At 42.0% G+C, this 12,941-nt stretch overlaps 1 protein-coding gene across 1 annotated transcript in view; it reads left to right on the top strand.

The window, feature by feature from the left end:
- Positions 1-12,941, top strand: part of NLN (neurolysin) — an 82,414-nt gene that overhangs the window by 30,829 nt on the left and 38,644 nt on the right. The window contains exon 3 of the mRNA XM_080933563.1: positions 2,993-3,141. Within this exon, the coding sequence (XP_080789689.1) occupies positions 2,993-3,141 (149 nt within the window). The remainder of the gene's footprint in view (positions 1-2,992; positions 3,142-12,941) is intronic.

Below are 12,941 nucleotides of genomic sequence, written 5' to 3'. Positions count from 1 at the left end.
AAAGAATCCCACGACTCTAGAAGTCGAGATATGGTTGGTAGGTAGATAAATGGTGAAGCACCCATCCTCCTTAACACCACGTAGCCATTGACAGCATAGTTTACAAAAGTGTATAACAGTGTAGGAGAAAAGCACATAGAAGGACTGAGGCAGGAGGATTGTTGAGGGTTTAAAGCCAACTACTGTTGTGTAGTAAATGCAAGGGTAGGTAGAGCTACAAGAACTCACCTCAAAAACAGCAACAACACATACAGAAGGAAAACCAAAAGAACATGTTCATGATGTGATTCTACAAAGCAGAGCCACAGGTTATATGCAGAGAAATTTCTCTTTGGGCGCTGGTTCACATCAGTGTGGACAATTGCAAATCTAAACTATGCAGGGTAGAGCTATAATCCTAATTCCCTGCTGTATGACATATAAATGTAGTTTACTAGAGAAGTCTGACTTGGTTTTGTTCTAGTCAGGCCTTGCCTATGAAGGCCAATGAACTCCAGCTTCACCAACTTAAGTGTTGGTCTCATCTAAAATGCCCCAAGTCAGCTTTTCTCTTTTCTTTTTCTTTCTTTCTTAGATTTATTTTATTTATATGAGTACACTGTGGCTGTCTTCAGACACACCAGAAGAGGGCATCAGATCCCATTACAGATGGTTGAGAGCCACCATGCGGTTGCTGGGATTTGAACTCAGAATCTCTGGAAGAGCAGTCACTCTTAACCACTGAACTATCTCTCCAGCACCCCTAAGTCAGCCCTTAAAGTCACTCACTACAATGATTAGTGTCTTGGGTGGTGAGTTGTTTACAGTTGATTTTTCTTTATTTCTCATTTTCATCTGTGTCCTTTAAGCACATCCTTAACTTACATAAGTGAAGACTCTGCTCACCTCTAAGAATGGGACATATTTCTATAGGATAGTTGTGATGAACAACCTTGGTTGTATGTCCAGTATACAGTTTACAAAAACAAACTGCTAACGAATATCAGAAATATTTCTCTGAGTATTCTAAAACTAGCACAGCTCTCATGACTGGTCTTCCAGTCTCCCCGCTGCCAGCCCCTAATGACCCACTGTCTGCTACCCTACTCAACACTGTCATAAGAACTGTGTCTCCTCCCTCTGTGTCTGCTCCCGTATCAGTCCCTACCACCAACTTTCTCTCTCTGGTTAGTGGCGACTGCGTCTTCTAAAGCCTAACTGTACACTCCCGAGTGAGGGGTCTGCTTGGTCCTTTCTGTCAGTCACAGAGATGGCAGGTTTGTCCTTGGCTCAGGCTGTCTTTTCTTCCTCAATAACTGTACCTCGTGTGCCAGCCTACCAGTGCCCACCTCCCTGAGAAGAGAGAAGACAGTGGGGAGGGGAGAAGGCATGAGCTCACTTAGGAACAGCTCTTCATCCTGGGTCTCCCTAAAATGAGTGTTTTAAACGTATGGAGAAGATTGTGGTATTTGATCTTGTTCTCCATAAGTTTATCTTTACTGGTTAACCATCAAGCCTCTGAGGGAGTAGATGTCTTAAAACTAACTCCTTCGTATTTGCCTGTTCCGGGTGCAGGCACACAGTAACTGTGTGTCTGGAGTTTGTGTCGGGCCTGGGCACAGACAGCATCCTTTACAGCTTGGCCGGGAAATGAAGTCTGTTTCCAGGCCTCTATGGCAAAGGGAGGAAGGAAATGCTCTTCGGTGCATTATTGTTCAAAACTGTTTCCGGGTTCAGGCTCCTGCACTTGACGTTGTTACCCATTTAGGTTCTTGAGAAGCTTTACTTGCTTTTTAGTAAGCAGAAATTATGACTATATTATTACCCATACCTGTAAAATAATGCTTTATGAATGCAAAGTTTAATCTGTGCCACATTTTCCTTAATTATCAAGGGCAAAATTATCTACTAAGTCAAGTGCTAAAGTATAATTACAGAAATGTGTATGTGGAGCTCAGTGGTAGAAACTGCATTTGTTTCACTATTTCTGACTTGGTTTTAGTAGTTCACTGGTCAGTGTTTTAAGAGGATCAGCATGAGTATGGCAATATTTTAATTGAACTGTTTCTTACTGAATAAAGGATGACCTGTGTCTATTCTGTATTGTTTATGTAGTTATTACCACTTTATAAAACAGGTAATATTCTGATGGTAAGCCCAGACATGTATACTAATATTCTAAACACTCAAGAGGTTGAAGCAGAAGAATAGAAAGTTCAAGGCCAGCCTGGGCTATATAGTGAGATTCTATTTCAGAACAAAATAATATTGGAGATAGATGTATTTCTTGGCATAGAGTAGCTAACCACAACCATTACTGCTATTTCACCAATTTCGAAGATTTTTGCTCACTTAAAGTATATGGGAGCCCCACAGCTGACTTTAACATGTGAAGATTAGAGCAGACCCTATCACCATCATTTAAAAGGTACAGCTGAAGCACCCACTTGCTTACTGGATGTATCCAGAATCATTGAGAATGTTCCTTGGTTCAGTCCAGATGGGGCTTGTAATTTAGATTAGACTCTGCAGGGGGTCTGAAGATGGGGAAATGATTAAGGACTTTTGATGGGCTTGTTTTGTCCCAGCTGGATGCCCCGCTTTTCAGTCTCCTAATTTCCATAGCACACTAGACCCTTAGTCTTCTACGGCCATTGCGACAGCACCACAGTCTCAGCCCTTGGGAGCTGCCGCTCGTCCCTCTTGTCCACAGCCCACAGGCTCTGGCATCTATTTTTATGCACCAGATCATAAGACACCTACGCAAAGGAACTACATTAATTAATTCACAATTCATCAGTTATGTCCTGGATGTACTTTGATACGTGCTAGCACACAGGCTTGTTCACCGTGCTGCCAAGTGGAGCAGCCTCTGGACAAAAGCTTCGAGAGCTTTTGCAGAGCACACAAAATGAAAACTGTATTTCAGCATAATCCTTCTTCTCAAGAAGACCCTTGGCTTCCTGCTCCTTTAATGGGTCCTATCAGATTCATACTTTTTCTCCCTCCTTAGTGGAAAGGACCATGCTGGACTTCCCTCAGCACGTGTCGTCCGACAGAGAAGTGCGGACTGCAAGCACAGAAGCAGACAAAAGGCTTTCTCGGTTCGATATTGAGATGAGCATGAGAGAAGATGTATTTCAGAGAATTGTTCATTTACAAGTAAGTAATACATTTCAAGTAACAAATCCCTTGGAAAAGAAGAGGATATATAACAAGAAGTAAGGACTAAAGAGAAACTCAGCAGGTGAGAGAGAGTTCTTGCTGTTCTTGCTGCTCTTACTGAGGGCCCATGTTTGGTTCCCTTGCCCACATAGAGTGGCTCATTGCCTTAACGCCAGCTCCAGGATCCAAACCCAGCAGCATACACAGACAAACATACACATTCTCAAAAAGTAATGATCTGGAGGCTGGGTGTGGTTCGTGGTAAAATATGTGTGTGTGTGTGTGCAGGCCCTGGGTTCTGGTTGTTAAACCTACCAGTCAAGAATAAGACCACTAATATAGCTTAAACCCAATTTTGAAGCATGCTTAAATTAAATAATGGCCAGGTTGATGAACTCTCTAGCCAGGTCTGTCCAGAAAATGTCTCTGAGTTACATCTTGCAGGGGCTTAAAATGGCAAAACTCTTAGTTCACCCTATTTAAAATGAGTCTAATCAGGGCCAAGCATACATCCTGACATCTCCTACCCACACCTCCCACCCACATGTGATCAGGCACATCCGGTGTAGTTGGGTCAAACAAACTTGTTTAGAGGAGTGAAACTAATGGCTCTTTATCTCTCATAAACAGTAGCACCCAGCATTTCAGGAACTGTCTGTCCTTGGGCAAGGGGCTGACGGATTAGAGGCATGTTTGTTTCAGGGGTCTCTAAAGCACAGCAATTACAACTTAAGTTGTAACTTTGGCTCTCTCAGGTGCAGGGCATGCTAGAGGCATGCATGTATGGGGACTAGTGGAGTTTGTGGTGGAGCACGGCTGTGTGCTTGTGTGTTTGTTTAGGGCCCTGGCTTCAACCTTTCTAGCAGAAAGAGGAGAAGGTGAGAATCATTGACCAAAACTAAAAAGCACTTGAATTTTTCTAGCGTTTGTTTCCAACAATTACAGTAATTGGCAGTGTCTGGTTATTTCCAGAGTTGTTTTACATTGGTTACATTTGTGTTGAGTTCTTAACTGCGTTTACTCAGAATTAAGACTGGATGTAGAAGGGCACACATCCACAAATCTAAGCCTTTTTAAGCCATCATGAACTGTTAGCTCAATGGGAAACCTCTTTAAATGATTGTAAACCCAGTCAGTTTGATGCACATGGAATTGAGTTGTTATCTGAGGATCTTGTGGTCTGATCTGTAGTGTTGACCAGAGTCACGCTACCTGTCTCCTTAAACCCCCAGGACTCATAGTCATTGCACATGATGAATGTCCTGGTGAATCTGCCTTTGATGGTTGATCACTAATGCAAAGTTGCCTCCTTAGCATTACAAGCGTGCCTTTCTCCAAATTCTTTTTTTTTTTTTCAATTTTACTGGACATTCTCTGTATTTACATTTCAAATATTATACCCTTCCTCCCCCACTCCCCTCCCTCCTCCCTCTCAATTTGCTTCCATGGAGGTGCCCCCTCTCCCAATCACCCTCTCCACCTCAGTGCCTTGGCTGGTTTATGATGTTCTTCCCATGAGGTTGCAAACTTTTCAGCTCTTTCAGTCCTTTCTCTAGCTCTTTCATTGGGTTCCCTGTGTTCAGTCTCATGTTAAGCTGCAAGCATCCTCATCTGTATCTGTATGACTCTGGAAGAGCCTCTGAGGAGACATCCATATCTGGTTCCTGCCAGTAAGCACTTCTTGGCATCAGCAATAGTGCTTGGGTTTGGTGACTGCATATGGTGTGGTTCTCCAGGTGAGGCAGTCTCTGTAGATCTTTTCTTCAATCCCTGCTCCTCTATTTGACCTTGTATTTCCTCCTGTTTTGTTCTCCCTTCTAAGAAGGACTGAGACATCCACATTTTTTGGTCTTCCTTCTTTTTGAGCTTCGTAAGTTCTGTGCATAGTTTCTTGGGTATTCCGAGCTTTTGCGGGGGGTGGGGGGTGCTAGTATTCACTGGTAAGTGAGTACACACCATGAGTACTCTTTTGTGACTGGGTGACCTCACTCAGGATGATAACTTCAAGTTCCATCCATTTGCCTAGGAATTTCATAAACTTGTTTTTAATAGCAGAGTAGTACTCCATTGTGTAAATGTTCCACAATTTTTGTATCCATTCCTATGTTGAAAGACATCTGGGTTCTTTCCAGCTTCTGGCTATTATAAATAAGGCTGCTATGAACATGGTGGAGCATCTTCTTGTATCTGTTGAGGTCTGTTTTAGAGAAGGTGCCATGAGGTGCTGAGAAGAAAGTATATTCTTCTGTTTTAGGATGAAATATTCTATAGATGTCCATTAAATCCATTTGGTTCATAACTTCTGTTAGCTTCGCTATGTCTCTGTTCAGTTTCTGCATCTTTGATCTGTCCATTGATGAGAGTGGGGTGTTGAATTCTCCCACTATTGTATGTGGTGTAATATATGCTCTGAGCTTTAGTAGAGTTTCTTTTATGAATGTGGGTGCTCTTGTATTTGGAGCATAGATGTTCAGGATTGAGAGTTCATCTTAATAGATTTTTGATGACTTTTGGTTGAAAATCTATTTTATTCAATATTAGAGTTGCTACTCCAGTTGTTTCTTGGGACCATTTGCTTGGAAAGTTTTTTTTTTTTTTTTCCAACCTTTTACTCTCAGGTAGTGCCCTCCTTTTTTGCTGAGATGAGTTTCCTGTATGCAGCAAAATGCTGGATCCTGTTTACATACCAATCTGATAGTCTATGTCTTTTTATTGGAGAATTGAGTCCATTGATGTTAAAGGATATTAAGGAATAGTGATTGTTGTTTCCTGCTATTTTTGTTGTTAGAGCTAGAGTTATATTTGTGTGCTTTTCTTCTTTAGTGTTTGTTGCAAGAGGATTAGTTTCTTTATTTTTCTAGGGTGAAGTTTCTCTCTTTGTGGAGGAATTTTTCATCTATTATCCTTTGTAGGGCTGCATTGGACAGATATTGTGAAATTTGTTTTTATCCTGAAATATCTTGGTTTCACCATCTATGGTGATTGAGAGTTTTTCTAGATATAGTAACCTGAGCTGGAACTTGTTTTCTCTTAGGGTCTGTATGATTTAGTCCAGGATCTTCTAGCTTTCATAGTCTCTGTTGAAAAGTCTGGTATAATTCTGATCTGTCTGCCTTTATATGTTACCTGTCCTTTTTCTCTTACTGTTTTTAGAATTTTTTCTTTGTTTCGAGCATTTGTTGTTTTGACTATTATGTGTCGGGAATTTTTTTTTCTGGTCCAGTCTATTTGGGGTACTGAAGGCTTCTTGTATGTTCATGGTCATCTCTTTTCTTTTAGGTTAGGGAAGTTTTCTTCTATAGTTTTGTTGAAGATATTTCTTGTGCCTTTCATTTGGGAGTCTTTACTCTTTTCTACACCTATTATTCTTAGGTTTGGTCTTTTCATTGTGTTCTAGATTTCCTAGAAGTTTTGGGTTAAAATCTTTTTTATTTTTGCATTTTCTCTGTTGTGTCAATGATTTCTATGGTATCTTCTGCCCCTGAGATTCTCTCCTCTGTCTCTTGCATTCTGTTGCTGATGCTAGCATCTATGACTCCTGATGTCTTTCCTAGGTTTTCCAACTTTAGGGTTGTCTCCTTTGTTGTTTTCTTCATTGTTTCTATTTCTGTTTTTAGTCCCTTCACCTGGTTGTTCTTTCCTTTAGCTCTTTACATGATTTTTGTGTTTCCTCTTTAAGGGCCTCAACTTGTGTGTGTTCTCTTGGTTTTCCTGTACTTCTTTAAGTGTTATTTATGCGCTTCTCAAAGATCTCAATCATCATCATGAAGTATGATTTTAAGTCTAAATCTTGTTTTTCTGGTGAGTTGGGATCTCCACTATTTGCAATTTTGGGAGAACTGGGTGCTGATGTTGCCAGGTTGTCTTGGTTTCCGTTTCTTAGAGTCTTGTGCTTGTCTCTTTCCATCTTGTTATAGGTGATGCTAGGTGATCTTGTCTCTTGATGGAATTTGTCTCTCTTGTGGTTCTGTGGGCCTGTGGTCTCCAGAGGGAGATTTTTCCTGCATGTTCGTCTCTCTGGGTAGCTGGTGACTTCCGATGGCAGAGCCCAATTCTGATGCAGCTGGGCCGGGTCTGGCCTTGGGATGGAAGTGTGCGCTCCCAGGCAGCACTGCCGCCTTCACCTCAGAGTTCTGGGCGGCCTCTCCCAGGGTCAACAGTGGGCAGAAGAAATTGACTCACCCTTCCACTTAGGATAGAGAACACTTGTGCTGCTCTTCCAAGCTTTCAGGGACCTGTGGGTGAGCAGGCCCTCTCCAGATTATTACTTTCCTGACATTCCTAGTGTTCTCATGAAATTATTTAAAATTTTCAAAACCAGAACTATTAAAAAACTTAAATTTTTTTGACAAGTTGAAATAAGGTTTTGGTTTTTGTGTTTTTGTTAACTTCTATTTCATTTGCAGCTCCTGACAGAGCACAGCAATGTGACTTTGGCTTCTGAATGAGTAGGCTATCTAGTTTCTCATGCCAGAAGGTCGTTTTCACCCTGTAGTTGATAGGGTGAAATATCAGTATGGTTCATAACAAATAACAAATGAAAACAACTTTGTAATATTCATTATTATCTAAGTTACTACTTTCTCCCACCCCACACCCTACCCCAGCACCACTGGGTATCATACCTTCCTGGGAGGTAAGCGCCTTACCCCTGACCTACGTCCCCAGACCCCGTCATAAGTAGGTTCTTATTTGGAGTAAATTTTTTCTTACCTTTCTATTGTCTCTGTTTTTTTGTTTTGTTTTTCTTTTTTTAGATGTTACCCAGATATGGAACATTGTCAAATTAGATTTCCTTGTCCTACCTTTAAGTTTTATGTTGGGACCCATGTCCCTAAATTTGTTCATACTTAGAGCATAGACTGGTGCCGTACTGATCTGTTGGTCACTGGTGCACTATGGAATCTGTGTTTGGTTGTTTAGACTTTACCATGAGATACTTGAGGTTTGGCTCCACAGCTGCCCCCTTCTTCCACCTGAGTAGTTACTGTACTTGGCCATTCCTGTGTGAGCACTATTAGAGTTTCTGCTGTGTGCTGTGGCTGAATCAGAGTCAGGAAAATGAACTATTGTGTTTATGTTCACATTGAGACTCATTAGGTAAATGTACTTACTCTTAAATACCTTCCAGGACAAATAGGCAGTAATTTGTAAAAGCTACAATTACCAGGGTTAGGTGCTTTAAAAATGGTAAATATCATTTATCACTAAGGACAAAGTTAGATATATCCTAAATGTTCTGGGTTTTTGTTTTTTTTGGTTTTTTTTTTTTTTTTGTTTTGTTTTGTTTTTTTTTTCTATAAAGGATATAAGACAGCCATAATGTAACACATAAGACCCAGCTATACACGGGGTTGGAGAGATGGCTTAGCAATTAAGAGCACTGACTGCTTTTCCAGAGGTCCTGAGTTCAATTCCCAGCAACCACATGGTGGCTCACAACCATCTGTAATGGGATCTGATGCCCTCTCCTGGTGTATCTGAAGACAGCAACAGTGTGCTCATACACAGTAAATAAATAAATCTTTTAAAAGTTTTTAAAAGACCCAGCTATACAAATACAAACTTAAATTAATTCAAAGTGACTTCAGCCAGGCTTTAATAAAGTGAAGCTAGTCTTATAATACTGAGTTGTCCAGATATCACCAGTCCAGAACTGGGTGTTATTTAGGCTTTAATGTCTTTTTTCCACTTAAATTTAGTGAATAGAAATGTGAAATTATGGTCCAAAGACATACTCTGGCCATACCTGAGCTTCTCAGATCTCTTGTACTTCATAGGGTTAGCACTTGGATGGAGAAATGTGAAACTGTATTTCACAGTTCTTTCTTTATACTTGCACGTGCCCAATAAAAGTTCCAGTTGTCCATTGATGCATACAGCCTTTCATTTTCTCAGAGTTCTAATGGACCAGGATTTCAGAAGGGGATCTGCTGGAAAGTCCTGAGTTAGAGGCTCAGTGAAGCTTTCCTTGGGGTGGCTGAAGTTTGGGTGCCTTGGATACCTCAGTCATTCTCTTTCCCTGCAGAGCTCGAACTGTCGTGGTCAGCTTGGGCTGTGGAGGTCTGAGGTGGGAGCTCCCATCTGGCTTGCACACTGTGCAGATGCTCACATGGCCTCTACTCAGTGTGTGCCAAGACATAAGATGCATAGCCGTTCCCTTTAATACAAGGTCACCAGTCCTTTCAGGTGAAGATCACAGCTCTGTGACCTCATTTAACTTCAATTATCTGATAAGAAAACATCTCCCAACAGAATCACACAGGGGTCAGAACTTCAACAAATGCACTTAATGAGACTCAGTTTAACCCATTACACAGAATAGCCCCACATGGTTCCTTTTTATAGTTTATCTGTGTATTCATTACAGCACACAGATCAGGTGATAGGACATCTGTGTAGGAGACTTAGCATTCCAATATGCATATGTGTGTCAGCAAGCCACAGTGAAGCCACTCACATTGTAGAGGTCACATGTCATGATTTCTGTCATACTGCATTAGATGATGTGAGTTTGGACCTTAAAGTCTTCTAACACACCATGTGTTGAGGGCTTTGGCCCAGCCTTTGGTAGTTAAGAGGTGGTAGAACCTTTAGGTTCTCAGCCTTCCTCATGCTGCAACCCTTTGATAAAGTTCTTCATGTTGTAGTGACCCCAACCATAAAATTATTTTCATTGCTATGTGAAGCCCACTGGGCAAGAATAAAACCACTATGACAATTTTGAGCTAAATTTAAAACAAACTTTAATGAAATACTGCCCAGGACGATGGACTTTGGGCAGGTGCGTTCTAGAGTTCCCAGAACATGACATGAGCTATGATGGTCAGGTATTTATAACACAGATCCACAAGGCTGCATCCTTCCTGTATCCATTCATCTGAGGGTGAACAGGTGTCCTGATGTGCTTTCTGCCTACACACCTCTCGTCTAGGTTTTCTGATCAAGCACATTGGGTGCATTTGAGTTTAGCAAGCTCATTTAGGGATGCAGAAACATGTGGCATGTCAGTTTATATGAGCAACAGCCTCAATGTCTCTGGAAGAATCTGACCTTGGACTAGAGATTCACCGGTAGGAGGACAGCAATTGAAACAGAAAACATCCTATTAGTATCATTTGTAGATATCAAGCACTGCTTAAATCCTTAGAATATTAAATGTATACTTTATCCCACCAAAACAAAAGTAGAAAATAAGAACCAACAAAGAAAAAGACGTATTTCCTTATCCCATTGGTTAAAAGTAACAAATATCAGAAGCCAGCAGGGATGGTGGAGGTCTTGGCATTTCTCAGGACTGACAAGTGCTTCTCAGTCTCCATATCAGGGCTCCATACATGACTCTTCTAGCTATACTGGTGATAAAAGCATGGTTTGTTCATGATGAATAACATAAGACGTCTTATTCCTTAGTCTGTCTGCTCAGTACATAATGGTCACACAGGAGGCAGTCTTTGGTGAGATAGAGCTTGGATTATGCAAGCTTAATCTGGAAGAAATAGAACTCTCTCATAATATTGTTTTTATTTTTATAGAGCATCAGGCTTGAGACTGCCAATTCATCTTAGCCAATTACTGACTTAAAAGACTTAAGTTAATGGTTGTGGTAATGATAAATGGGTCCTGAGTTTAAGTAGACAATACTGTGAGCCCCAGGCCTTGTATGGATGTAGGGTTATCACCTGACCTACATTCCCAGTTCAAGTATAGAGACTTTAACGTAGTCTCTCCTAGTTTAAGCAGGTATGTAGACTATACACCAATTAAAACCAGTGTCCTAAGGCCATAACAAAAACTAATCCCAAAGGTCATTACAACCTGGGTTTTTTTTTTGTTTGTTTGTTTTGTTTTGTTTTGTTTTGTTTTTGGTATTGGTTTTGGTTTTTTTGACACAGGGTTTCCTCCTACAATTTGCTCCATAGTCCAGGCTGACTCAAGTTCAAAAGATCCATCTGCCTCTGCCTCCCAAGTACTGGTATTAAAGGTGCTTTTTAAAGTTATTATTTTAAAATGTGTAAGTGTAGGGCTGGGAAGATGACTCAACAGTTAAGAGCACACTCCCCTGCAGGACCTGTGTCAGTCCCCAGCACCCTGTCAGGTCACTTCCAAGCTCCACTCCAGATCCAGGGGCTGCACATGCTGGTCTCTGTCCTCTAACCTCCTAAGGCACCTGCACTCACATACACATACCCATACTCAGATATGCACACATACCTACATTTACACATACATGTTTCTCTCTTTTATACATATACTTTACAAAATGTATTACATTGTACAGCAGGCTCCAGAACAGCACTTCACTCCGGCTATAGGTGGCAGAGATGTCACATCAGGGAATACAGGGGTTAAATAGGGATGGAAGCTGTCACTGCTGTCTCAGCTACAAGGAACAGCTTAACTTTTGCCAGATTTCTTTTTTTTTTTAATTGAAAACAGATTTTTTTCATACAATATATTTTGATTATGGTTTATCCTCCAAGATCCTCCCAACCCACCTAAGTCCATACCCTTTCTCTTACTAGAACACAAAGAAGCATCTAATATATAACAAACAAATCAGAATACAACAAAACAAAAAAACACATATAAACACAGACATACATGTTCACACAAACAAAATCCATAGAAAACATAATTCTGGAAAGTATAATATATATTCCATATACCTGTAAGGTTAGGAAGGAAGGAAGGAAGGAAGGAAGCAAGCATTAGGAGACAAAACCCTCCAGTTGCTATTGAGCTGGTTTTCTGTTGGCCATCTATTGCTGGGTGTGGGAACTGCCTCCAGACCCACTGGGGCTCCATTGGAGAAACGACTTGAGGTAACTTCAGAGTCAGGAAGGAGGCCTGTGTGTCACAGCTTGGCTTTGGCTCCTTGAGGATCTGCTCCACTTGGTTCTGCTCGAGAGCCATGTTTCCCTCATGCATCTCTCTCGCTGCCTCTCGCTGCCTCTCACTGCATCTCTCTCACTGCTTCTCACTGCTTCTCGCTGCCTCTCACTGCCTCTCACTGCCTCTCGCTGCATCTCACTGCCTCTCACTGCATCTCACTGCCTCTTGCTGCCTCTCGCTGCATCTCGCTGCCTCTCGCTGCATCTCACTGCCTCTCACTGCATCTCGCTGCATCTCACTGCCTCTCGCTGCATCTCACTGCATCTCACTGCCTCTTGCTGCCTCTCGCTGCATCTCACTGCCTCTCAGTGCCTCTTGCTGCCTCTCGCTGCATCTCACTGCCTCTCGCTGCATCTCACTGCCTCTCACTGCATCTCACTGCCTCTTGCTGCCTCTCGCTGCATCTCACTGCCTCTCAGTGCCTCTTGCTGCCTCTCGCTGCATCTTACTGCATCTCGCTGCCTCTCGCTGCATCTCACTGCCTCTCGCTGCATCTCACTGCCTCTCACTGCATCTCACTGCCTCTTGCTGCATCTCGCTGCATCTCACTGCCTCTCACTGCCTCTCACTGCCTCTCGCTGCCTCTCGCTGCATCTCGCTGCCTCTCGCTGCATCTCGCTGCATCTCACTGCATCTCACTGCCTGCTTCTTTGGCTGTTTCCAGATTTGGGGTTTTGTTTGATTTGGTTTTACCGCTTCACAGTCCTACTCCGTGCCTGGTGCCCCTTCTTCAGAACCATATGTCTAGTCTTTCATGATAGCCAGTGCTTTTGCCCAATTATAATCCTGTCAGGACTTCAGAAGCTCAGAAACCCAAAAGTAAGGCACCGTCAGCCTGTACCATGGCTCAGTGCCTGTTTTAAGTCTTTTCGCCTCTTGTCTGCGTACCTAATGTCTTTTTC

This window comes from Micromys minutus (assembly GCF_963924665.1).
Source record: "Micromys minutus genome assembly, chromosome: 20".
Classification (NCBI taxonomy): Eukaryota; Metazoa; Chordata; class Mammalia; order Rodentia; family Muridae; genus Micromys; species Micromys minutus.
This window is presented reverse-complemented; position numbering and strand designations above follow the sequence as displayed.